The sequence below is a fragment of the Lissotriton helveticus genome, chromosome 11 (genome assembly GCF_964261635.1).
Source record: "Lissotriton helveticus chromosome 11, aLisHel1.1, whole genome shotgun sequence".
Classification (NCBI taxonomy): domain Eukaryota; kingdom Metazoa; phylum Chordata; class Amphibia; order Caudata; family Salamandridae; genus Lissotriton; species Lissotriton helveticus.
The window spans coordinates 15,085,390-15,113,296 of record NC_136072.1 but is presented as its reverse complement, the minus strand read 5'-3'; the positions used below and the strand labels follow the sequence as shown (position 1 = coordinate 15,113,296).

The following is a 27,907-nucleotide window of genomic DNA, read 5'->3' as shown; positions in this document are numbered from 1 at the left end:
CAAGACATAGACAAGGGGTCCGCGGATTCCAATGGTGCTTTGAGGGTTAATCAGGAACTGGTGCCCTGTGTGATCACCTTATTGAAGTCTTCTCCTTCAATAAGACCAACCCTGGATCAGGGGCTTTACTCCAGTAGAAATGCCCTGCATCTGGGGCTTTACTCTGGCAGAAATGCCCTGGATCTGGGGTTTTACTCTGGCAGAAATGCCCTGGATCTGGGACTTTACTCTGGCAGAAATGCCCTGGATCTGGGGCTTTATTCGGGCAGAAATGCCCTGGATCTGGGGCTTTACTCTGGCAGAAATAACCTGGATCTGGGGCTTTACTCGGGCAGAAATGCCCTGGATCTCGGGCTTTACTCTGGCAGAAATAACCTGGATCTGGGGCTTCACTCGGGCAGAAATGCCCTGGATCTGGGGTTTTACTCTGGCAGAAATGCCCTGGATCTGGGGTTTTACTCTGGCAGAAATGCCCTGGATCTGGAGTTTTACTCTGGCAGAAATGCCCTGGATCTGGGGTTTTACTCGGGCAGAAATGCCCTGGATCCGTGTCTTTACTCTGGCAGAAATGCCCTGGATCAGGGGCTTTACTCTGGTAAAAATGCCCTGGATCTGGGGCTTTACTCTGGCAGAAATGCCCTGGATGCGTGGCTTTACTCTGACAGAAATGCCCTGGATCTGGGGTTTTACTCTGGCAGAAATGCCCTGGATCTGGGACTTTACTCTGGCAGAAATGCCCTGGATCTGGGGTTTTACTCTGGCAGAAATGCCCCGAATGCGTGGCTTTACTCTGGCAGAAATGCCCTGGATCTGGGGTTTTACTCTGGCAGAAATGCCCTGGATCTGGGACTTTACTCTGGCAGAAATGCCCTGGATCTGGGGCTTTATTCGGGCAGAAATGCCCTGGATCTGGGGCTTTACTCTGGCAGAAATAACCTGGATCTGGGGCTTTACTCTGGCAGAAATGCCCTGGATCTCGGGCTTTACTCTGGCAGAAATAACGTGGATCTGGGGCTTCACTCGGGCAGAAATGCCCTGGATCTGGGGTTTTACTCTGGCAGAAATGCCCTGGATCTGGGGTTTTACTCTGGCAGAAATGCCCTGGATCTGGAGTTTTACTCGGGCAGAAATGCCCTGGATCTGGGGTTTTACTCGGGCAGAAATGTCCTGGATCCGTGTCTTTACTCTGGCAGAAATGCCCTGGATCAGGGGCTTTACTCTGGTAGAAATGCCCTGGATCTGGGGTTTTACTCTGGCAGAAATGCCCTGGATCTGGGACTTTACTCTGGCAGAAATGCCCTGGATCTGGGGCTTTATTCGGGCAGAAATGCCCTGGATCTGGGGTTTTACTCTGGCAGAAATGCCCTGGATCTGGGACTTTACTCTGGCAGAAATGCCCTGGATCTGGGGCTTTATTCGGGCAGAAATGCCCTGGATCTGGGGCTTTACTCTGGCTGGAAGAAATAACCTGGATCTGGGGCTTTATTCAGGCAGAAATGCCCTGGATCTGGGGCTTTACTCTGGCAGAAATAACCTGGATCTGGGGCTTTATTCTGGCAGAAATAACCTGTTTCTGGGGTTTTACTCTGGCAGAAATAACCTGGATCTGGGGCTTTACTCTGGCAGAAATAACCTGGATCTGGGGTTTTACTCTGGCAGAAAGACCCTGGATCCGGGGCTTTACTCTGGCAGAAATGCTCTGGATCTGGGGTTTTACTCGGGCAGAAATGCCCTGGATCTGGGGCTTTACTCTGGCAGAAAGACCCTGGATCCGGGGCTTTACTCTGGCAGAAATGCCCTGGATCTGGGGTTTTACTCGGGCAGAAATGCCCTGGATCTGGGGCTTTACTCTGGCAGAAATAACCTGGATCTGGGGCTTTACTCGGGCAGAAATGCCCTGGATCTGGGGCTTTACTCTGGCAGAAATAACCTGGATCTGGGGCTTTACTCGGGCAGAAATGCCCTGGATCTGGGACTTTACTCTGGCAGAAATAACCTGGATCTGGGACTTTACTCTGGCAGAAATAACCTGGATCTGGGGCTTTACTCGGGCAGAAAGACCCTGGATCTGGGGCTTTACTCTGGCAGAAATAACCTGGATCTGGGGCTTTACTCTGGCAGAAATAACCTGGATCTGGGGCTTTACTCTGGCAGAAATAACCTGGATCTGGGGCTTCACTCGGGCAGAAATGCCCTGGATCTGGGGTTTTACTCTGGCAGAAATGCCCTGGATCTGGGGTTTTACTCTGGCAGAAATGCCCTGGATCTGGAGTTTTACTCTGGCAGAAATGCCCTGGATCTGGGGTTTTACTCTGGCAGAAATGCCCTGGATGCGTGGCTTTACTCTGGCAGAAATTCCCTGGATCTGGGGTTTTACTCTGGCAGAAATGCCCTGGATCTGGGACTTTACTCTGGCAGAAATGCCCTCGATCTGGGGCTTTATTCGGGCAGAAATGCCCTGGATCTGGGGCTTTACTCTGGCTGGCAGAAATAACCTGGATCTGGGGCTTTACTCGGGCAGAAATGCCCTGGATCTGGGGCTTTACTCTGGCAGAAATAACCTGGATCTGGGGCTTTACTCTGGCAGAAATAACCTGTTTCTGGGGTTTTACTCTGGCAGAAATAACCTGGATCTGGGGCTTTACTCTGGCAGAAATAACCTGGATCTGGGGTTTTACTCTGGCAGAAAGACCCTGGATCCGGGGCTTTACTCGGGCAGAAATGCCCTGGATCTGGGGCTTTACTCTGGCAGAAATAACCTGGATCTGGGGTTTTACTCTGGCAGAAATGCCCTGGATCTGGGACTTTACTCTGGCAGAAATGCCCTGGATCTGGGGCTTTATTCGGGCAGAAATGCCCTGGATCTGGGGCTTTACTCTGGCAGAAATAACCTGGATCTGGGGCTTTACTCGGGCAGAAATGCCCTGGATCTGGGGCTTTACTCTGGCAGAAATAACCTGGATCTGGGGCTTCACTCGGGCAGAAATGCCCTGGATCAGGGGTTTTACTCTGGCAGAAATGCCCTGGATCTGGGGTTTTACTCTGGCAGAAATGCCCTGGATCTGGAGTTTTACTCTGGCAGAAATGCCCTGGATCTGGGGTTTTACTCGGGCAGAAATGCCCTGGATCCGTGTCTTTACTCTGGCAGAAATGCCCTGGATCAGGGGCTTTACTCTGGTAGAAATGCCCTGGATCTGGGGTTTTACTTTGGCAGAAATGACCTGGATGCGTGGCTTTACTCTGGCAGAAATGCCCTGGATCTGGGGTTTTACTCTGGCAGAAATGCCCTGGATCTGGGATTTTACTCTGGCAGAAATGCCCTGGATCTGGGGTTTTACTCTGGCAGAAATGCCCCGGATGCGTGGCTTTACTCTGGCAGAAATGCCCTGGATCTGGGGTTTTACTCTGGCAGAAATGCCCTGGATCTGGGACTTTACTCTGGCAGAAATGCCCTGGATCTGGGGCTTTATTCGGGCAGAAATGCCCTGGATCTGGGACTTTACTCTGGCAGAAATAACCTGGATCTGGGGCTTTACTCGGGCAGAAATGCCCTGGATCTCGGGCTTTACTCTGGCAGAAATAACCTGGATCTGGGGCTTCACTCGGGCAGAAATGCCCTGGATCTGGGGTTTTACTCTGGCAGAAATGCCCTGGATCTGGGGTTTTACTCTGGCAGAAATGCCCTGGATCTGGAGTTTTACTCTGGCAGAAATGCCCTGGATCTGGGGTTTTACTCGGGCAGAAATGTCCTGGATCCGTGTCTTTACTCTGGCAGAAATGCCCTGGATCAGGAGCTTTACTCTGGTAGAAATGCCCTGGATCTGGGGTTTTACTCTGGCAGAAATGCCCTGGATGCGTGGCTTTACTCTGGTAGAAATGCCCTGGATTTGGGGTTTTACTCTGGCAGAAATGCCCTGGATCTGGGACTTTACTCCGGCAGAAATGCCCTGGATCTGGGGCTTTATTCGGGCAGAAATGCCCTGGATCTGGGGCTTTACTCTGGCTGGCAGAAATAACCTGGATCTGGGGCTTTACTCAGGCAGAAATGCCCTGGATCTGGGGCTTTACTCTGGCAGAAATAACCTGGATCTGGGGCTTTATTCTGGCAGAAATAACCTGTTTCTGGGGTTTTACTCTGGCAGAAATAACCTGGATCTGGGGCTTTACTCTGGCAGAAATAACCTGGATCTGGGGTTTTACTCTGGCAGAAAGACCCTGGATCCGGGGCTTTACTCTGGCAGAAATGCCCTGGATCTGGGGTTTTACTCGGGCAGAAATGCCCTGGATCTGGGGCTTTACTCGGGCAGAAATGCCCTGGATCTGGGGCTTTACTCTGGCAGAAATAACCTGGATCTGGGGCTTTACTCAGGCAGAAATGCCCTGGATCTGGGGCTTTACTCTGGCAGAAATAACCTGGATCTGTGGCTTTACTCTGGCAGAAATAACCTGGATCAGGGGCTTTACTCTGGCAGAAATGCCCTGGATCTCGGGCTTTACTCTGGCAGAAATAACCTGGATCTGGGGCTTCACTCGGGCAGAAATAACCTGGATCTGGGGCTTTACTCTGGCAGAAATAACCTGGATCTGGGGCTTTACTCGGGCAGAAATTCCCTGGATCTGGGGCTTTACTCTGGCAGAAATAACCTGGATCTGGGGCTTTACTCGGGCAGAAATAACCTGGATCTGGGGCTTTACTCGGGCAGAAATAACCTGGATCCAGGGCTTTACTCGGGCAGAAAGACCCTGGATCCGGGGCTTTACTCTGGCAGAAATACCCCGGATTTATTAAGGATTATAATATTATTTATTCCATAAAGCACTTATAACTTGATTCTTCTCTGAGGTGAAGTAGTTCTTCCGGTACGGCCCGTGCACCTGGGGTTTCCTGCTAGCGCCGGGACGCTCCTCGGAGTAGCCGTGCACTTTATAAATCTATCGTTCATTCATTCAGGGTCTCTGAAGGAAATGTGGCCTAAAAAGTGTCTAGGAATCCTTTCCAAAAGACATGGCCTTTGTCAGTCAGTAATAATTACCTTATTTGGTTATTATTAAAAAACATAAAAGCATGTCAAAAATACTCATCAACAATACAAAACTAAAAAAGAATTTTACATGAAATCATCCATGATTAAAACGTAAGCGCAGGACCGAATATGTATAAAGCATTATAAAATATCAGACAATATAAAAACATCACATATACAATATGGCAAAAATACATTGAAGGATCTGGCCGCTGTCATTTAGGGGCGTGGCTTTAAAGCATGAAAGCTAGCCTTTTGCGTTCACTAGAGTGTCATCCCACCAGTATTTTGGGGCCTTTCCATGACCTTTCTGTTGACGGGTATCACACAATAACAGACATGCACCTATAACAAGACAGACCGGTTGGTTTTGCCAATGCTTTTTAGCAGTATCAGACAAATGATTAACAATTAATATTTTTGATAATAATTAGACTTGAAAATGTTTGAGTTCTGAAAACATGAGAGTGTGAATGAAAGGTTACTGGGGTCTGCAGAAAGGACAGTGGTCGACAGAGTCCCCCCAGTTCTGCCCTCCACACATCTTTCCGCTGCCGCCTCTCTGATAGACACCCCTTCTCTTCCCGCCTCTTTCTGGAATCGTCCATCGGCATGTTTCGCACCTCATCTCTTTCCTCTTCTGCACCCTCTTTTCACTCTCTCCTTCATGAGCTTCATCGTAGCGCCTTCACTTCACCATCCCCCACACGCACTACGCCCCACTCTCCTGTAAGCACGTTGGGGCAGATTTACTACTTCTGACGCATCTCTGCTAATCAGCAGGGATGCGCCAGAAGCGTTGCGACGCATCTGCCCACCCGTGCGCCACCACTGACGCGCCGCATTTACAATGCGGTGCACCGTGGCGCACGGTTTGTCAAATGCGTGCCGCTTCCCCCCCCCACCCGCGCAGAAAGGCAGCGCATTGCTAGAGTTGCGTCGCAAGCGCGATGCAGCTTCAGAAAGACTCAGGGGTGCCCTATCCCTAACATGCTGCGTCAATCCTTACGCCAGCTCCAAGCAGGCGCAGGGTTTTGACGCAGCATGGCCGTAAAAGTGACTGAGTGTAATCTTGTAGATTTCACTCAGCCACGTTTCGGAGGCGTTCCTGCACCGGAACGCCCCCCCCCCCTTGTGCAGGAACGCTCACATGTGGCGCAGGGCTTTGAAATGTGACGCATCTCCCTAGATGCGTCACATTGTAAATACCCTGCAGCATGGTGCTGGCTTTGCGCCGCCCCTGTGTCACAAAAGTGACGCAACGGCGGCACAAATCTGGCATAATGGGCTTGTAAATTTGCCCCTTTATTTCCATTCACTTTCTCGCTGTAGATACATGCATCTCTGTGCGCCTCTTTGGCCTTGAATCACAACTACGTTTGGCATTCGTGACCATTGTTCTGTGGGATCTGCAGAGAGGCCAAGGAATGGATGAGCAAGTATTCTACAGATCTTTAAGCCTCACTGGCAGGAACCGTGAGAAACTCGCTCTGCCTCTGGCTTCAACTACAGAGCTGTCCTCATGACCCTCCCGCAACCTGCCTGACACAGACAGATACACGTGACCCAGGTCACAGCACCGGCGAATACAGAGGAACAGGCTGAGAGCAAAGAAAAGCACTGAAAACAAACATCCTGGAAAAGACAATCCTCTTGGGAAAGAACATTGAGTTAAAGGTGGAATGTAAACAGAAGCCACCTCGATGACGTGGTTTGCCCTAAGGGTTGTAAAGTCTTTCTTCAGACCCGCCCCACTTAAAACCTTGGGGTAACGTAACCCTGACCACAGTGCTAAGACACACGGTGGCTACATTCAGTCACTGTAGGATTCCCCCAAAAGTGTGATAACAAGCAGATTTATATCCAGGGCAGGAAATGGAAAAACATTGCTGTGGGATGCCATAAAATGGAGGTCTTGAAGTGACAGCAGAAAAGGGGTGATCTCCAAGGGGGTGAGTCATGGGGCGTCTGACAGTCAATTCACTCATTTATTTTTTCAAAAACTCGACCCCAAAGAAATTGGCAAGAAGGACAAAAGTGACAGTAAAAATGTTCTGACTTACTTAGTTGTTCACAAACATACTGCATTTTAAAATAATTTACAGGTTAAGGAAGCTGCAGAGGAGAACTGCAGTCCATAATAAAAGTAAGATAACTCAGGAGGTTAATGCACTTGGTGGAGAGATCCATGTGCACTCTACTCACAGGTTTGACTCATCATAAAAAAGCAGTGTTAATAGGCCCCCCAAAGCACAGCAAGTAACATGCAGGTCACAGATCTGTATTTTAGGCAGGTAGCTCAGTGGGTTACTGATTTTGCTGCAAGGGTTGTTGGGTTACCTACAGATCACAAGTTATAATCTGTGTTATAATAACCTTGAATTAGTAAAGCGCACAGCTACCTCTGAAGTGGTTTCCCGGCGCTGGGGTCCCTCAGGAAGATAGGGCCGGACTGGGAACCACAACCGGCCCTGGCAAAGTGTTCGGCTGTCCCCTACCTGGAAGGGGGGGGTTGGAGGTGCCGCCGAACTCTTTACCGGTGCGGTTTTCGGACGATTTTGTTACAGGGACGAGTTTGCAACTATGCTGCAGAAACGGTCCTGTAACAAAAACGGCCCCCAGGGGCCCACAACCGGCCCCACCCGTGCGGCGCACCGGGGTATTGCCCAGTGCCTACTATGGCCAGTCCGGCCCTGACCGGGGATCGAACCGTGAATCCCGTGCTCCGGAGTCAGGCACCCTGGCCGCTGTGCCACACCTCTTCCCCTGTGTACTGCTCAGGCAGGGGCTGTTTTTTTTCGTGGGCAGAAAAGCCTCGCCCCACTTGCTGCGAGGGCAGCGGTAAACACAAAATAATAAAATGGTTATATAATTTTATTGTTCTGTGTGCCGACAGCCATAGTGAGGGGATGGTGGGGGTGGGCCAGATCCCTGAAGATTGCAGGATGAGGTTGTAGGTGCTCAGTACGCATGTCAGATTGGCCGGCTGTCTACAGCCCAGCCAATCTGACATGCGCACTTCAAATCCAGCAATCCCAGCTCTTTAAAACAGCTGTGGGATCGCAGGCACAGGCCGCCAGCCTCAACATGAGGGGTGGGTTAGCCTTCTTCAACCAGCAGCTCCAGGATTGGATGGTTTTGCATTGCACAAGGAGGGAAGTCCTTTTTCCCTTTCTTTCCTGCTCCTCGTCACCTCCAGGACCGGCGCCTTGAGATAAGCATATGTTTGGAGTGCCCGGCAGTCGGCAGCATTTATGGTAAGTGCATCACCATTAATTAATGTTGCCAGCCGCCACTGATTTTGAATTTGAATTTAAAAAACTTGTATAGCGCGACGTACACCAATCGGTTTCTTGGCGCTTTTGGAGGCATGGATAACAGAAAAAGGGACAGTTAGTGCGGGAATGCCTGAGCAAACAAAAAGGTTTTCAGGCCCTTGCGGAAGAGGGAATATTGTTTGGTCGCTCGTAGGTGGTCAGGGAGGGAATTCCAAAAAATGGGGGCCAAAACTGAAAAATTGGAACCTCCCCATTTCTTTCTATTATAGCGAGGAACCTGAAGAAGGGATTGGGAGGATGATCGGAGCTGTCTAGTGGGTACATAATCTTTCAGCAGGGACGAGATAAAGGCAGGGGCCGTTCCCTGCCGTGCCTGGAAAGCCATGCAACCAGTCTTGAAAGAGACCGTTGTCGAACAGGCAGCCAGTGCAGCGCCTTCAACAATGGTGAAGAATGATGGAAACGAGGGAGGCCATACACTAGCCGAGCTGCCTGGTTCTGCACAAGCTGGAGTTTGCGTATGCTATATGCCGGGATGCCGTTGTAAAGGGCATTGGCATAGTCTAGCCGGGAGATCACCAAGGCAGACATGATGAGTTTAAGTGCCAGAGGAGAGAAAAACCGGGAAACAGTGCGAATAGTACGAAGCATCAGAAAGCAGGAAGAAATGACAGAGTTAATTTGTGAGTGGAGGGTAAGCTGATTATTAATTTTGATACCCAGAGTCTTAACCGTGGAGGAAGGGATCGGAGGGGAACCAAGAGTGGAAGGCCAGAAAGAGGAATTCCAGGGACTGGAAGAGCCACCAGTGAGCACCAGTTCGGTTTTTTCCGGGTTCAACTTCAGATGGTTGTGGCTCATCCAGTCCCTGATAAAGATCATAATAGCTTGAAAGTTAGAAATAGCGTGGGGGGAAGAAGAAAGATTGAAAACAAGCTGGAGGTCATCCGCATAATTATATACAGTGACCTCCAGCTGCTGAAGTGCAAAGATGAGAGGATAGATATAGAGATTGAACAGTAAAGGGGAGAGAGAAGAACCCTGGGGGACACCACAAGTGACTCTAAGTGGAGCTGCCGTGAACTCCCCCAGCCGAACCGCCTGGGTGCGATCCCGCAGGAAGGATGAGAGCCAAACTAGTGCTGAGCCCCCGATACCCGCCGCTCCGATGCGTGAAAGCAAGATGGAGTGATCCACCGTATCAAAAGCGGCGGAGAGATCGAGGAGCACCAGGGCTTGATGTTGGTTTTGGTCCAAGTTCTCCCTGAGGTTGTTCAGGACCGACACCACGACGGACTCAGTAGAGTGCCTGGGACGGAAACCCGCTTGGCATAGCGCCAAACCTCCCGTAGCCTCCACATGTGCGCTAAGTACCGAGGCCACATAGCGCTCCAGCACCTTGCCCAAGTAAGGCAACAAGGAGATGGGCCGATAGTTGACTGGAATAGCTGGATCGGCCCCAGGTTTCTTCAAAATGGGCACAATGGTAGCCGCTTTAAGGGCTGGAGTTACAACCCCTTGTGAGAGGGAGCTGTTAAGAAAGTTAATCGGGGGCTGTGTGCAGACAGAGTAGATTTGTTGGAGGATACGAGCCGGACAAATATCAGCAGGGGAGCCTGACTTGACTTTGAGAAGTGTTTCCCGAAACACTTCTTCCGTAATGGGAGGGATTGAGGTTAGACAAGGCGGAAGGATCAGTGGAAGAGGGTCAAGGTAAGTGGCAGAGGGAAGAGGGATATTGTTCTTAGCTCACTGGTACTACTCAGTGAGCTTTGAAGTTTCTTCAAGGAGCTTCATGCAAACTTCAAAGCACATATGTATAGGCTTTCTGTTTGTCTTTGATATTTCCTGAATCTAAGGTTGCTAGAAGAATTCCTTCGAGTAGTAACAAAGACAATAAAATAGAAAGAAAGTTCTAAATGAATGATTAGTACAATAATTCATATAGACAGATATATATGACCTCCTTACTGTGCACACATACCTTGTGCATACAGGGTTTGGAAAAATCAGAAATTAGTCACCAAATGATTGCTTAGCTCTTAAGGTCTTGTGAAGTGACAATCCAAGGGTCTTTGTTTCCTGGAATCAAGGTTAGTTTTACCCTACTGATGATGTGTTTTGCAATACCGCCCCACCTCGCTTTCAGACCACAGCGAAGCTCGACCAAAAAATAAGGGCCGCTAGCACTTTGAGTGGGGTATTTGTGTTGGGCTCGGCTAGGACTGAAGACAAGAGAGCGGGTTGTCGCTCTGAATGGAAAAGACACAAAGTTCAGGCTCTGTCAAGTGTTTCCCCGTGCAGGCGACTTGCCCCGGGTCACAAGAGACTCCACTGAGGCCGGTCCAGACCCTGGTCATGCTCAATATTAGCTGCCACACCCAGGCTGCATCACCCTCATTTTCAGCACTGGTCATATCTCTTCATCGTTCTCAGCCAAAGGGCCTCAAAATATTAACATTATATGTCCATATACTTAAATGCAATCATCTCAGCAGACCAGCTGCTTTCTCGTCAATCGGGCCGAAACGTGTAAACAAACATCAGTACCTGTTTAGAAGCGTGAAGGACTCTAGCACTCTTACCTTGTTAAACTGGTCAGTTCAGATGGCTTCTGTGCTGACAAGGCTTTGTAGGCCAGGCCGATGACGCGGAACCCTTGCATGGTGTAAAGCTGGAGCGTGTACGAAAAACTTGAGGGGACTAGAAAGAAAACATAAATTATAATCCTGATAGTGATATCGTAATCACTTCCAGTTTCACAATGCAAGATCACTAGACACCACAGTTTAGGACTGGTTGGAGAGAGCTTTAGCTCTTTGTCCATACAGAGTTAAATATTCCTGCACCAGTTACAATACACAAGGGCACATTCATCTTTTAGGCACGGAGATTAGGTGACTTGCCCAGAATTGCAAGATCTTAAGCCAATGTTGAGGCTCGAAGGTCCTTCCCCAGTTCCATAATCGGCAGCTCAGGCCACTACGCCACATTCTCATGGCTGGGAATGCTTTTCACCTGTTGCCGGATGAAGTTTACACAATGAGCGTGCCCTGCAGCGTTTCTCCCATCACCAGGCTGCTACTGCTGTTAAGAATCACACCAGCTTGCTCCATCTTCCAAATCTTGTACTTATTTAGGGTTTAGACAAAGAGGGTAAGTGAGGTGGGGTGTAGCTATGATTGAATGGCTAGGAGTTGCCTCAGTGGCTAGGTGCATTGGAGCTAGTTTGCGAGTAGTTGCATTAGGCTCAGCACCATATTTATAAAGTGGCGTTGAGCCACTTTACATGGCTTAAGGCTACTTGGTAAATGTGGTGCCCTTTCACACGGGTGTCTGCATGAAAGGAGCGTGTAATGGGTGCTGATGGTGGCTTTCCACTGAAACACCCATTGCTTTTTGAGGCTGCACCAGATTTACAAGGATCTGTAAATCTGAGGCAGAGCCAAAAAGTTACGCCTCATCGTGGGAGGCGTAAGAGTAGCGCAGCAAAGGTAAATACTTTTATTTCTCATTGTTTTTGCTCTTTCTATGTGTGCTGCCTTCTGCACTCCACCACCCTCTATTCTTCACCACACTGCCACCCTCTATCATTCACCACACTGCCACCCTCTATTCTTCACCACACTACCACCCTCTATCATTCACCACACTGCCACCCTCTATTCTTCACCACACTACCACCCTCTATCATTCACCACACTGCCACCCTCTATTCTTCACCACACTACCACCCTCTATCTTTCACCACACTGCCACCCTCCATTCTTCACAACACTGCCACCCTCTTTTCTTCAATTCACTGCCACCCTCTATAATTTACCACACTACCACCCTCTATAATTCACCACACTACCACCCTCTATAATTCACCACACTGCCACCCTCTATCATTCACCACACTGCCACCCTCCATTCTTCACAACACTGCCACCCTCTTTTCTTCAATTCACTGCCACCCTCTATAATTTACCACACTACCACCCTCTATTCTTCACCACACTGTCATCCTCTTTTCTTCACCACACTGCCACCCTCTATTCTTCACCACACTGCCACCCTCTATCACTCACTACACTGCCACCCTCTATCATTCACCACACTGCCACCCTCTATCATTCACTACGCTGCCACCCTCTATCATTCACTACACTGCCACCCTCTATCATTCACTACACTGCCACCCTCTATCATTCACTACACTGCCACCCTCTATCATTCACCACACTGCCACCCTCTATCATTCACTACACTGCCACCCTCTATCATTCACTACACTACCACCCTCTATTCTTCACCACACTGTCATCCTCTTTTCTTCACCACACTGCCACCCTCTATTCTTCACCACACTGCCACCCTCTATCACTCACTACACTGCCACCCTCTATCATTCACCACACTACCACCCTCTATCACTCACTACACTGCCACCCTCTATCATTCACCACACTGCCACCCTCTATCATTCACTACACTGCCACCCTCTATCATTCACTACACTGCCACCCTCTATCATTCACTACACTGCCACCCTCTATCATTCACTACACTGCCACCCTCTATTCTTCACCACACTGCCACCCTCTATCATTCACTACACTGCCACCCTCTATCATTCACCACACTACCACCCTCTATTCTTCATCACATCACCACCCTCTATCATTCACTACACTGCCACCCTCTATTCTTCACCACACTGCCACCCTCTATCATTCACCACACTGCCACCCTCTATTCTTCATCACATCACCACCCTCTATCATTCACTACACTGCCACCCTCTATTCTTCACCACACTGCCACCCTCTATCATTCACCACACTACCACCCTCTATTCTTCATCACATCACCACCCTCTATCATTCACTACACTGCCACCCTCTATTCTTCACCACACTGCCACCCTCTATCATTCACTACACTGCCACCCTCTATCATTCACTACACTGCCACCCTCTATTCTTCACCACACTGCCACCCTCTATCATTCACTACACTGCCACCCTCTATCATTCACCACACTGCCACCCTCTATCATTCACCACACTGTCACCCTCTATCATTCACTACACTGCCACCCTCTATTCTTCACCACACTGCCACCCTCTATCATTCACCACACTGCCACCCTCTATCATTCACTACACTGCCACCCTCTATCATTCACCACACTGCCACCCTCTATCATTCACTACACTGCCACCCTCTATTCTTCACCACACTGCCACCCTCTATCATTCACCACACTGCCACCCTCTATCATTCACTACACTGCCACCCTCTATCATTCACCACACTGCCACCCTCTATTCTTCATCACATCACCACCCTCTATCATTCACCACACTACCACCCTCTATCATTCACTACACTGCCACCCTCTATCATTCACCACACTGCCACCCTCTATCATTCACCACACTGCCACCCTCTATCATTCACCACACTGCCACCCTCTATCATTCACCACACTGCCACCCTCTATCATTCACCACACTGCCACCCTCTATCATTCACCACACTGCCACCCTCTATCATTCACTACACTGCCACCCTCTATCATTCACCACACTGCCACCCTCTATTCTTCACCACACTGCCACCCTCTATCATTCACCACACTACCACCCTCTATCATTCACCACACTGCCACCCTCTATCACTCACTACACTGCCACCCTCTATCATTCACCACACTACCACCCTCTATCATTCACTACACTGCCACCCTCTATCATTCACCACACTACCACCCTCTATCATTCACCACACTGCCACCCTCTATCACTCACTACACTGCCACCCTCTATCATTCACCACACTACCACCCTCTATCATTCACTACACTGCCACCCTCTATCATTCACCACACTGCCACCCTCTATCATTCACGTTTTGCTGTGTTGGACTTCGTTTTTGCTGGTCTAGATGCTTTGGGCATCTTGCCGCTGCTACTCAATGCCTCCTTAAATTGTTGTATGGATTGGTGTTTCCATGATTGGCATATCTGACTTACCAGCCAGTCTCTAGTAAAGTGCACTGAGTGTGCCCAGGGCCTGTAAATCAAATCCTACAGGTGGGCCTTCAGAATTGATTGTGCCACCCGCAGAAGTAGCCCTGTAAAGGTAACTCAGATCTGCCACTACAGGGTCTGCGCGCAGTTTTTAACTGCCATGTCGACCTGGCAAGTGCACCCACTTGCCAGGCCCTAAACCATCCCTTTCCTTACATGTAAGTCACCTCTAAAGAAAGCCCAAAGTACCCCTGTGGGAAGGGTGCAATGTATGGGAAAGGTAGCACATGCCCTGATGTGTGTGACATGTCCTGATAGTGAAATAATGCCACTGTTGCAAGGCTATCTGTCCCATAGGATAGAATAGGGAGTTAACCTATAACATCTTCTAAGTATAACTGCCCATGGGAACAAGATGGGAAAATAAAGTTTAGTATGCCTGAAATCAGAATTTTAAAATGCATCTTTTAGTGAGGATGATTTTTATGTTCTGGGTTTGATAATACCACTTATAGAAAGTATGTATTTTCTTGCTCAGCCATCCCGTGTGCTTCTGCTAGGTTTGTATATTGAGTGACTTGCTTTGGAGTGACAGGGGCTGGGGAAGTGCATTCTGTTCAGACAGCCACTGGGGGGGTTGAGGTGTGTCCTGCCTTTCCAGGATGAGTCAGGGCTGGGCTGAATAGACCTGGGCTGGGTTTAGAGTAGGGGGAGGAGATTTATTTCACACCGGAATGGGCCTGGTTTGCCTTGGACAATGCTGTTTCCACATCCTGCCAGGCAGGTGCACTGGAGAGTACAGAACTGGTTTTGGCTGGGCACAGGGCTTGTCTGACACCAGAGAACAGAGGATTTTGTGCTATAAAAAATTAAGCCCAGACCCCAGACTTTTAGATTACTTTGGCCTCCTTTTAGGAACCTCTGCCAAGAAGACGAGCTGGAAGAAACTGGAGAAGGAGTACTGCCCCTTTGCTGTCTGCTGTCTGGGGTTGGCCTGTGGTAGCTGTGTTTGCCAAGGAGAGGAACTATGTGTGTATCCTGCCTGAGAAGTATCTCCAAGGGCTTGGAAGTGGAGCTTGCCCCCTGATCAAGAAGTCCTAGGAACAGCAAAGACCTCACCTCCCTTCTGGGTACCGTCTCTGGAACTGCTGGTTTCAGTCACCACAGAAGGAAACAGCAACCAACTCTGTCACCAAGTCTGTCACAGGATTCTGTGTCCTGAAGGCCCTGCAGAAGGCACCGCCGCACTTTGCACAACTTCACTGGTCTCACTGACACCGTCCGGACGATCGTCACTGAGCCGTTGCTTGCACTGTGACCTGAGGGCACTGCATTCTGCACAGACTCGCTTCACCCTGCCTGGACGTCACCGACATCGGTGCTGCCCAACCTGTGCATCGACCGGCTCTATCGCCTGCACCACCGGCTGCCAGCACAGCATTGAGCAATGCCTCACCCTGCACGGTAAGCCTTGGTTTCACCAACACCGTCTGGACGATCGTCACCGAGCCGCTGCCTGCACTGCATCATGAGTGCACCGCACCCTGAGCTGCTTCCATTTTGCAATGCAACCGCAATGGTTGCCCCGATTGGCTCATACTTTCGTGTAGGTCACAACGAGCAAGGTGCTGTTTCCGAGTCTGTCTTCGCTTTAGCTGACCTTACCAACGCGGTTGGCAGGAATAGTTAAGACTGTTGTTTTCAGCATCATGTTAGCCCCGGATGGAGCTACTGATTTGGAAGAACCTTGTTTTCAGCTATTTTTGCAATTTAAAGGATATCTTGCAAAGTAGCTATTTTTATAGTATTGGACTGTGGATTTTTGTTGTTTTTGGTCTTGTTTGGTTTAGATAAAGTTTTACTTAATTTTCCAAACTGGTGGGGTTTTTCTAAATTTGTAGTGCTTTCACTGTATTACTGTCTGTGTTCACAAATGCTTTACACACCGCCTCTGAGATAAGCCTGACTGCTCGTGCCAAGCTACAAAGAGGGTGAGCAGGGGTTATGTTAGAAGTGTATCCCCCTTACCCTGACTAGGAAGAAGGGTCCCTACTTGGACAAAGGTACAAACCATTGCCAACCAAAAACCCCCATTTCTAACAGGGACTTTAAGGGGCAGATTTATGATGGACTGCCGCCACGTTTACGCCACCGTTGCGTGACGCAATGGCGCGGAAACGTGGCACATCCCTGCGACCTATTTACAACGTGACGCATGTAGGCAGATGTGTCACGTTGTAAAGCCCTGCGCCACATGAAACCTGCGTCAGGTTTCATGTGGGCGTTCTGTCGCAGGGTGGGCGTTCCCTCGTAGGAAAGCCCCGTAAAACTGACGCAGTGAAATCTACAAGATTTCACTGAGTCAGTTTTACAACGCTGCTGGGTCAAATCGTTACGCCTGCTTGAAGCAGGCATAAGGAGTGACGCACCACGTTATGTATGGGTGGCCTCTGTACATTGCAGGAGTTGCGTCGCACTTGCGACGCTACTCCAGCAATGTGCTGCCCGTACACCACAAGATGCGTCACGCATCTGCCCTTCCTCGCACCATGGTGCGCCGCATTGTAAATGCGGCGCATCTGTGGTGCCGCAAGGAGGGAATTGCGTGACGCATCAGTTCTGGCGCATCCCTGCTGATTTGCAGAGATGCGCCAGAACTCATAAATATGCCCCTAAGTGATTACCCCCTACTTAAGCTGCTAAGGCGGGGGTTCACGACGCCACTGGGTCAGATCACGTAAATCGTTCTAGTTGTTCAGTTCTACCTGGTGCATAATTACTCACCACCAGAACAACGTTGTCAGGCACTAGTCACACAGAGTTCATGTCCTGGTGAAGTCCTTTTTGCCACGCCAAAGGGTCAAAACGTTTTCTTACAGCTCTCTGAAGGTGCGAGTTTGCGCTACACCTTGTCATTAAAACACATTTTGCTGCACTTATTAAGTAATTGGATAATTTTGCTATCTCTGATATTAAAAGGCGGGTTACCACTCACTCACACCCATCTCTCATCAATAAAACATCACTGCAAGTGTGCCCGCGTCACAAACACGCATCAGCTATGTAAAGTGCTGTTTACGTCAGCAGCACACGGTGCATTATTGCTTCTCGCTGACGCCCGTGCCATGGTGCTCTGGATTATGGGTATGCCACTCAGCCGAGGGCACAATGAGCCCTGTTACCCATGAGTGACGCAGGACTGGGCAGGCGGGGCCCCTCCCAGCATAATCCGTTTAACAAGGGACACTTGGCCCAAAAAAAAGCGATTACTCCTTGAGAAACTTGCATTATAAATAGGATTAGGGCTAATCCTTTCGGGGTGCTCCGAGGGAACTTGATTGAACAATTAAATCAAATCCAAAATAGAAGGATGCATTGCACCGTGGAAGAAAGCACCGAGCTGGCAGGGCCAGGGCGCAGGGACGTCAGAACCTTATGTAAGGGCCTTTGTTTTGGCAGAGCCGGGCCCAGGGTTCCCCGATGCCAGGGGGAGGAAGGCAGGACCACAGGTAAATGTTTAATCAGCTTCTGGGATTGGGGGACCGGTCCCGGCTGCGCCCTGAAGCCTCAGATACACCCCTTAAGCTGGATTTGTGTTGCGTTTGCAAACAGGCCCGACTCGTCTCCTGACGTCATCGGGTGCCAGGGCGAGTTCTTGGCCGCTGGTGCCACTCTGGCCACACCTGTGACCTGCCACATCAATTATCTCGTCTGTTTTCTTAATTGTTTTTCAGAGATGGACTCTTCTAACCCTGTGTGCACAGCTCTGAACGTGCGTCGACTTGTTTATTTATATAAGCATTGATGATAGCGCCTCTGCTGATGGGTTCATGGCGCGCTGACCTCAGAGCCACCCTTCTTCAACTGGGTGATGGCAGCCAGGGGGGACAGATGTGGCTGTATTGGGGACATGCTGCTTCTCTTGACTGTAGGTCCACCCTTCTTCAACCGGGTGATGGCTGCCAGGGGGACAGATGTGGCTGTATTGGGGACATGCTGCTTCTCCTGACTGTAGGTCCACCCTTCTTCAACTGGGTGATGGCAGCCAGGGGGACAGATGTGGCTGTATTGGGGACATGCTGCTTCTCATGACTGTAGGTCCACCCTCCTTCAACTGGGTGATGGCAGCCAGGGGGACAGATGTGGCTGTATTGGGGACATGCTGCTTCTCTTGACTGTAGGTCCACCCTTCTTTCACTGGGTGTTGGCAGCCAGGGGGGACAGATGTGGCTGTATTGGGGACATGCTGCTTCTCTTGACTGTAGGTCCACCCTTCTTCAACTGGGTGATGGCAGCCAGGGGGACAGATGTGGCTGTATTGGGGACATGCTGCTTCTCTTGACTGTAGGTCCACCCTTCTTCAACTGGGTATTGGCAGCCAGGGGGACAGATGTGGCTGTATTGGGGACATGCTGCTTCTCTTGACTGTAGGTCCACCCTTCTTCAACTGGGTGATGGCAGCCAGGGGGACAGATGTGGCTGTATTGGGGACATGCTGCTTCTCATGACTGTAGGTCCACCCTTCTTCAACTGGGTGATGGCAGCCAAGGAAGACAGATGTGGCTGTATTGGGGACATGCTGCTTCTCATGACTGTAGGTCCACCCTTCTTAAACTGGGTGATGGCAGCCAGGGGGGGACAGATGTGGCTGTATTGGGGACATGCTGCTTCTCTTGACTGTAGGTCCACCCTTCTTCAACTGGGTGATGGCAGCCAGGGGGGGCAGATGTGGCTGTATTGGGGACATGCTGCTTCTCATGACTGTAGGTCCACCCTTCTTCAACTGGGTGTTGGCAGCCAGGGGGGACAGATGTGGCAGTATTGGGGACATGCTGCTTCTCTTGACTATAGGCCCACCCTTCTTAAACTGGGTGTTGGCAGCCAGGGGGGACAGATGTGGCTGTATTGGGGACATGCTGCTTCTCTTGACTGTAGGTCCACCCTTCTTCAACTGGGTGATGGCAGCCAGGGGGGACAGATGTGGCTGTATTGGGGACATGCTGCTTCTCTTGACTGTAGGTCCACCCTTCTTCAACTGGGTAATGGCAGCCAGGGGGGACAGATGTGGCTGTATTGGGGACATGCTGCTTCTCTTGACTGTAGGTCCACCCTTCTTCAACTGGGTGATGGCAGCATGGGGGGACAGATGTGGCTGTATTGGGGACACGCTGCTTCTCTTGACTGTAGGTCCACCCTTCTTCAACTGGGTGTTGGCAGCCAGGGGGGACAGATGTGGCTGTATTGGGGACATGCTGCTTCTCTTGACTGTAGGTCCACCCTTCTTCAACTGGGTGATGGCAGCCAGGGGGGACAGATGTGGCTGTATTGGGGACATGCTGCTTCTCATGACTGTAGGTCCACCCTTCTTCAACTGGGTGATGGCAGCCAGGGGGGACAGATGTGGCTGTATTGGGGACATGCTGCTTCTCATGACTTTAGGTCCACCCTTCTTAAACTGGGTGATGGCAGCCAGGGGGGACAGATGTGGCTGTATTGGGGACATGCTGCTTCTCATGACTGTAGGTCCAACCTTCTTAAACTGGGTGATGGCAGCCAGGGGGGACAGATGTGGCTGTATTGGGGACATGCTGCTTCTCTTGACTGTAGGTCCACCCTTCTTCAACTGGGTGATGGCAGCATGGGGGGACAGATGTGGCTGTATTGGGGACATGCTGCTTCTCATGACTGTAGGTCCACCCTTCTTAAACTGGGTGATGGCAGCCAGGGGGGACAGATGTGGCTGTATTGGGGACATGCTGCTTCTCTTTGACTGTAGGTCCACCCTTCTTCAACTTGGTGATGGCAGCCAGGGGGGACAGATGTGGCTGTATTGGGGACATGCTGCTTCTCATGACTGTAGGTCCACCCTTCTTAAACTGGGTGATGGCAGCCAAGGAAGACAGATGTGGCTGTATTGGGGACATGCTGCTTCTCTTGACTGTAGGTCCACCCTTCTTAAACTGGGTGATGGCAGCCAGGGGGGACAGATGTGGCTGTATTGGGGACATGCTGCTTCTCTTGACTGTAGGTCCACCCTTCTTAAACTGGGTGATGGCAGCATGGGGGGACAGATGTGGCTGTATTGGGGACATGCTGCTTCTCTTGACTGTAGGTCCACCCTTCTTCAACTGGGTGATGGCAGCCAAGGAAGACAGATGTGGCTGTATTGGGGACATGCTGCTTCTCTTGACTGTAGGTCCACCCTTCTTCAACTGGGTGATGGCAGCCAAGGAAGACAGATGTGGCTGTATTGGGGACATGCTGCTTCTCTTGACTGTAGGTCCACCCTTCTTCAACTGGGTGAAGGCAGCCAAGGAAGACAGATGTGGCTGTATTGGGGACATGCTGCTTCTCTTGACTGTAGGTCCACCCTTCTTCAACTGGGTGATGGCAGCATGGGGGGACAGATGTGGCTGTATTGGGGACATGCTGCTTCTCTTGACTGTAGGTCCACCCTTCTTCAACTGGGTGATGGCAGCCAGGGGGGACAGATGCGGCTGTATTGGGGACATGCTGCTTCTCTTGACTATAGGTCCACCCTTCTTCAACTGGGTGTTGGCAGCCAGGGGGGACAGATGTGGCTGTATTGGGGACATGCTGCTTCTCTTGACTGTAGGTCCACCCTTCTTCAACTGGGTGTTGGCAGCCAGGGGGGACAGATGTGGCTGTATTGGGGACATGCTGCTTCTCCTGACTGTAGGTCCACCCTTCTTCAACTGGGTAATGGCAGCCAGGGGGGACAGATGTGGCTGTATTGGGGACATGCTGCTTCTCATGACTGTAGGTCCACCCTTCTTCAACTGGGTGATGGCAGCCAAGGAAGACAGATGTGGCTGTATTGGGGACATGCTGCTTCTCTTGACTGTAGGTCCACCCTTCTTCAACTGGGTGATGGCAGCATGGGGGGACAGATGTGGCTGTATTGGGGACATGCTGCTTCTCATGACTGTAGGTCCACCCTTCTTAAACTGGGTGATGGCAGCCAGGGGGGACAGATGTGGCTGTATTGGGGACATGCTGCTTCTCTTTGACTGTAGGTCCACCCTTCTTAAACTGGGTGATGGCAGCCAGGGGGGGCAGATGTGACTGTATTGGGGACATGCTGCTTCTCATGACTGTAGGTCCACCCTTCTTAAACTGGGTGATGGCAGCATGGGGGGACAGATGTGGCTGTATTGGGGACATGCTGCTTCTCTTGACTGTAGGTCCACCCTTCTTCAACTGGGTGATGGCAGCCAAGGAAGACAGATGTGGCTGTATTGGGGACATGCTGCTTCTCTTGACTGTAGGTCCACCCTTCTTCAACTGGGTGATGGCAGCCAAGGAAGACAGATGTGGCTGTATTGGGGACATGCTGCTTCTCTTGACTGTAGGTCCACCCTTCTTCAACTGGGTGAAGGCAGCCAAGGAAGACAGATGTGGCTGTATTGGGGACATGCTGCTTCTCTTGACTGTAGGTCCACCCTTCTTCAACTGGGTGATGGCAGCATGGGGGGACAGATGTGGCTGTATTGGGGACATGCTGCTTCTCTTGACTGTAGGTCCACCCTTCTTCAACTGGGTGATGGCAGCCAGGGGGGACAGATGCGGCTGTATTGGGGACATGCTGCTTCTCTTGACTATAGGTCCACCCTTCTTCAACTGGGTGTTGGCAGCCAGGGGGGACAGATGTGGCTGTATTGGGGACATGCTGCTTCTCTTGACTGTAGGTCCACCCTTCTTCAACTGGGTGTTGGCAGCCAGGGGGGACAGATGTGGCTGTATTGGGGACATGCTGCTTCTCCTGACTGTAGGTCCACCCTTCTTCAACTGGGTAATGGCAGCCAGGGGGGACAGATGTGGCTGTATTGGGGACATGCTGCTTCTCATGACTGTAGGTCCACCCTTCTTCAACTGGGTGATGGCAGCCAAGGAAGACAGATGTGGCTGTATTGGGGACATGCTGCTTCTCTTGACTGTAGGTCCACCCTTCTTCAACTGGGTGATGGCAGCATGGGGGGACAGATGTGGCTGTATTGGGGACATGCTGCTTCTCATGACTGTAGGTCCACCCTTCTTAAACTGGGTGATGGCAGCCAGGGGGGACAGATGTGGCTGTATTGGGGACATGCTGCTTCTCTTTGACTGTAGGTCCACCCTTCTTAAACTGGGTGATGGCAGCCAGGGGGGACAGATGTGACTGTATTGGGGACATGCTGCTTCTCATGACTGTAGGTCCACCCTTCTTAAACTGGGTGATGGCAGCCAGGGGGGACAGATGTGGCTGTATTGGGGACATGCTGCTTCTCATGACTGTAGGTCCACCCTTCTTAAACTGGGTGATGGCAGCCAGGGGGGACAGATGTGGCTGTATTGGGGACATGCTGCTTCTCTTGACTGTAGGTCCACCCTTCTTAAACTGGGTGATGGCAGCATGGGGGGACAGATGTGGCTGTATTGGGGACATGCTGCTTCTCTTGACTGCAGGTCCACCCTTCTTCAACTGGGTGATGGCAGCCAAGGAAGACAGATGTGGCTGTATTGGGGACATGCTGCTTCTCTTGACTGTAGGTCCACCCTTCTTCAACTGGGTGATGGCAGCCAAGGAAGACAGATGTGGCTGTATTGGGGACATGCTGCTTCTCTTGACTGTAGGTCCACCCTTCTTCAACTGGGTGATGGCAGCCAAGGAAGACAGATGTGGCTGTATTGGGGACATGCTGCTTCTCTTGACTGTAGGTCCACCCTTCTTCAACTGGGTGATGGCAGCCAGGGGGGACAGATGCGGCTGTATTCGGGACATGCTGCTTCTCTTGACTATAGGTCCACCCTTCTTCAACTGGGTGTTGGCAGCCAGGGGGGACAGATGTGGCTGTATTGGGGACATGCTGCTTCTCTTGACTGTAGGTCCACCCTTCTTCAACTGGGTGATGGCAGCCAGGGGGGACAGATGCGGCTGTATTGGGGACATGCTGCTTCTCTTGACTATAGGTCCACCCTTCTTCAACTGGGTGTTGGCAGCCAGGGGGGACAGATGTGGCTGTATTGGGGACATGCTGCTTCTCTTGACTGTAGGTCCACCCTTCTTCAACTGGGTAATGGCAGCCAGGGGGGACAGATGTGGCTGTATTGGGGACATGCTGCTTCTCTTGACTGTAGGTCCACCCTTCTTCAACTGGGTGGTGGCAGCCAGGGGGGGACAGATGTGGCTGCATTGGGGACATGCTGCTTCTCTTGACTGTAGGTCCACCCTTCTTCAACTGAGTGATGGCAGCCAGGGGGGACAGATGTGGCTGTATTGGGGACATGCTGCTTCTCTTTGACTATAGGTCCACCCTTCTTCAACTGGGTGTTGGCAGCCAGGGGGGACAGATGTGACTGTATTGGGGACATGCTGCTTCTCTTGACTGTAGGTCCACCCTTCTTAAACTGGGTGATGGCAGCATGGGGGGACAGATGTGGCTGTATTGGGGACATGCTGCTTCTCATGATTGTAGGCCCACCCTTCCTAAACTGGGTGATGGCAGCCAGGGGGGACAGATGTGGCTGTATTGGGGACATGCTGCTTCTCTTTGACTGTAGGTCCACCCTTCTTCAACTGGGTGATGGCAGCCAGGGGGGACAGATGTGGCTGTATTGGGGACATGCTGCTTCTCTTGACTGTAGGTCCACCCTTCTTCAACTGGGTGTTGGCGGCCAGGGGGGACAGATGTGGCTGTATTGGGGACATGCTGCTTCTCTTGACTGTAGGTCCACCCTTCTTCAACTGGGTGATGGCAGCCAGGGGGACAGATGTGGCTGTATTGGGGACATGCTGCTTCTCTTGACTGTAGGTCCACCCTTCTTCAACTGGGTGATGGCAGCCAGGGGGGACAGATGTGGCTGTATTGGGGACATGCTGCTTCTCATGACTGTAGGTCCACCCTTCTTCAACTGGGTGATGGCAGCATGGGGGGACAGATGTGGTTGTATTGGGGACATGCTGCTTCTCTTGACTGTAGGTCCACCCTTCTTAAACTGGGTGATGGCAGCCAGGGGGGACAGATGTGGCTGTATTGGGGACATGCTGCTTCTCATGACTGTAGGTCCACCCTTCTTCAACTGGGTGATGGCAGCATGGGGGGACAGATGTGGCTGTATTGGGGACATGCTGCTTCTCATGACTGTAGGTCCACCCTTCTTCAACTGGGTGTTGGCAGCCAGGGGGGACAGATGTGGCTGTATTGGGGACATGCTGCTTCTCTTGACTGTAGGTCCACCCTTCTTAAACTGGGTGATGGCAGCCAGGGGGGACAGATGTGGCTGTATTGGGGACATGCTGCTTCTCTTGACTGTAGGTCCACCCTTCTTCAACTGGGTGATGGCAGCCAGGGGGGACAGATGTGGCTGTATTGGGGACATGCTGCTTCTCTTGACTGTAGGTCCACCCTTCTTCAACTGGGTGATGGCAGCCAGGGGGGACAGATGTGGCTGTATTGGGGACATGCTGCTTCTCTTGACTGTAGGTCCTTATTCAAAGACACCTTCAAAAGGGGTACATTTAGGGTGACTGACCCACTTCTTTTCCTGTAATAACAGATACCTTCTGGATTTTGCTGTCTGTTTTTCCTTCCGTTGGATTAATTAGACTAACACCCCTGAAATCAATAATTTGTATGTGAAAAGTTGTTCCCACCTTTTTAGGTTTTTATTCTCTGGAGAAACAAGCATCAATTGTGCTTCTCTCTGTCCTCTCTGAGAGTTGTCACTGGGAGGCGGGCCTTTATCATTCTTTTATTAAAGTTGTGTCTTCTCCATTAGAGTGACGCAGATCCCCCACCCACAGCAGATTTCACCATGATATAATGTCTGGGAAGTTGCTGTTATTGAACAATTGGATTACAACAGAACTTCACACTAATAAGTATTTATTTTCCCTTCCACCTTCTTTACCTGTATTTGAATATGTTCCCAATCTACAAATATTTTATCCCCAGCTTAGAGGGGACACAGTTCTTGGGATTGTTGCCTAACACTTCATTGGTTCAAGTACTCCTTCACAGCTCCATCAGACAAGAGAGGCATCTTTGCAAGCTCGCAGCGCCACCGGAGCAGCACTGTTTTGACGCTCTGGAGGCGCAGCGCCATTTTCCATATTTACAAGGTGGCGCTGAGAGTTTTCCGCCACTGTCCTCTACAGCAACGGGGCATGCATTGGGTGCTGCACCACAACAACCGCTGCTTTTTGACGCTGCTCCAGGTTTACAAGGCTGAGGCAGCTCCAAAACGTAACGCCATGGAACACCATGAACGTTAGAATAGCGCAACGAGGAGAAATAATTAATTTCTACTCGTCTTTTGCTCTTTCCATGTGAACTGCATTCTGTGGCACACATCGAAGGTGCAAATCACCATGATTGGTTGTTTTTGTGCAGGAAAGGACACCTTCCTGCACATAAGCAATTACCCCTTGTTAGACCTTGCCCCATTGGCGTGCGTCTCCCTTCCATTTTTCGCTGTTGTCTCCTCTGTTTTTTCTGGTATTAGATGCTCTGGGCACTGTGCCACTGCCATTCAGTGCCACAGCGCAAATGCTCCCTGTGTAAATACATTTGTGAATTGTTATATCCCTGATTGGCTTATTTGGTTTACCTGTTAGTCCCTAGTAGCGTGGCCTGTGTGTGCCCAGGGCTGGTAACCCAAATGCTGCTGGTGGGCCTGCAGCGCTGGTTTGCGCCACCCACCGAAGAAGCTTGTAAAGTGTACCTCAGACCTGCCACTGCAGTGTCTGCGCGCAGTCCAGTACTGCCATCTTGGCTGTGAAGTGCCCACACTTCCCAGCCCCTGACCCTTCCCTTAGCCTCATGTCAGTCACTCCTATGGTAGGTGCATTGTGTGTGTAAGGAGGGACATGGCTTGATATGTGTAGCATGTCCTGGGAGTGAATCCCCCTCCATTTTGTTTTCACTGCTGCAAGGCTACCTGTTCTCCATAGGCTAGAATGGGCAGACTGGCTATTACATCTTATAGTCATATCTGACTCAGGGAACATGGTAGAAATTCGAATTTCGTATGCTTGGGCTCAGAATAATACAATGCATCTTTTAGTGAAGTTGGTTTTAATATAATGTGTTTGAAAATACCACTTTTAGAAAGTATGTATTTTTTTGCCTAAGCCTCCAGTGTGCTCTGCTGTTATGTGTATTGGCTGTCTGGGTTTAGAGGGGCAAGGCAGGCTGAGTCAGACCTGGGTTGAATAGAGAGATCTGCATTGAGTACTGGGGAGGGGTAGCTCCTAGTCATGAATAGGGCTGTGCCTGGCAAGGTGAATGCTGGCTCCACCTCCTCCTGTGCGTCTGATGGCAGACCCCCTCTTTCTGAAAGGAAGACTGCAGCCTGGTAAACAAAGTGCTCCAGGCCTGAGCAGAACTGGTTCTGGCTGGGTTCAGTGACTAGAGACTTTTGAGAACAAAGACTTTTGGGGTATACACGATTTGTATTATAATCCACATTTGTAAAGCGCACAATAACCCGTTAGGGTCTCTAGGCGCTGGGGGCCGTCGGGAAGATTAAGTGAGCTATTGCCCAGAGTCACATGGTGCTGGGCTAACCTGCCGCCGGAGCCGGGGGATCGATCGAACCTTGCTCCTGGATGTCAAGAGGAACCTCTGTCGGTGTTACTGAAGGAGTCTGCAGGAGAGGACTGTCCTTGTGCTTTTGTGCTGTTTCTTGGATTGGCCTGCAGTAATTCCCTTTGGACTTGAAAGAAGAGGGAAAAGGACTTTTGAGAGACTTTTATTTTTTGCTGAAGCAATCACCCAAGGGCTAGAAGAGGGCTAGCCTCCTGCTGGAGTCACAGGCACATCTGACTCCCCCACCAGCCTCCTGATTCCTCCCAGCAAGGAGTTCTATCTGCAGGTGAGGCCCCTGTGAGTTCCAGGGCCGCTAGTTCTACTACAGAGAAGAGAGAGCTGAAAATTGTCGTTAACCCCGTTTGTGAGCCGTCGCAGCCGAAGAGCGAAAGAAAAATCCAAGCGCCGCTGCCGCCAAACGCTCGCAAACCCAAGATCATTGCATCGTGTGTTTGCGGCCCCCAAAGTGCTCGTTATCCCTGAAGATCATCGCATCCCACGTTTGCGGGTTTTTCGAAGTGGTGAGCGCGGGGAGCGCGAGGGCCAGGGATCCTGGCGCTGTGAGCGGTCCAGGCATGGACGGGCGCTGATGGGCTTGCCTTAGGCGCGCCTTCAGCGTGCCAGCGGCGCACCCGCTGCGCACGTCCGCTGCGCGGCAGGGCAGCAGCTGCCATATATGGGCAGGTGGGAGGTAGGAGCAGCTGGGAGGCGGGAGGGGGTGCGGCCGCAGGGGACGCAGTGGCGGGAATAAGGACGACGGGGCACAGAGGAAAAAAAGAAAACGGGGCACAAAATCACAAGGGGCAGAGGAGCAAAAACGGGGCAGAAAAGACAATGGGCCACAGAGGAGAGAAACGGGGCACAAGACAAGGGGCAGAGAAGCAAAAACGGGGCACAGAAGAGAGCAAGGTACAGAAGAAAAAAACGAGGCATAAAAGACAAGGGGTACAGAAGCAAAAAAACGGGGCACAAAAGACGGGGCACAAAAGACAAGGC

The 27,907-nt window shown here is 50.9% G+C and overlaps 1 protein-coding gene across 1 annotated transcript in view; it reads right to left on the bottom strand.

The window, feature by feature from the left end:
- LOC144791062 (putative cation-transporting ATPase 13A4) overlaps positions 1-27,907 on the bottom strand; it is a 270,931-nt gene that overhangs the window by 58,429 nt on the left and 184,595 nt on the right. Inside the window, exon 17 of the mRNA XM_078665705.1 lies at positions 10,888-11,005. Coding sequence (XP_078521831.1) covers positions 10,888-11,005 — 118 coding nt within the window. The remainder of the gene's footprint in view (positions 1-10,887; positions 11,006-27,907) is intronic.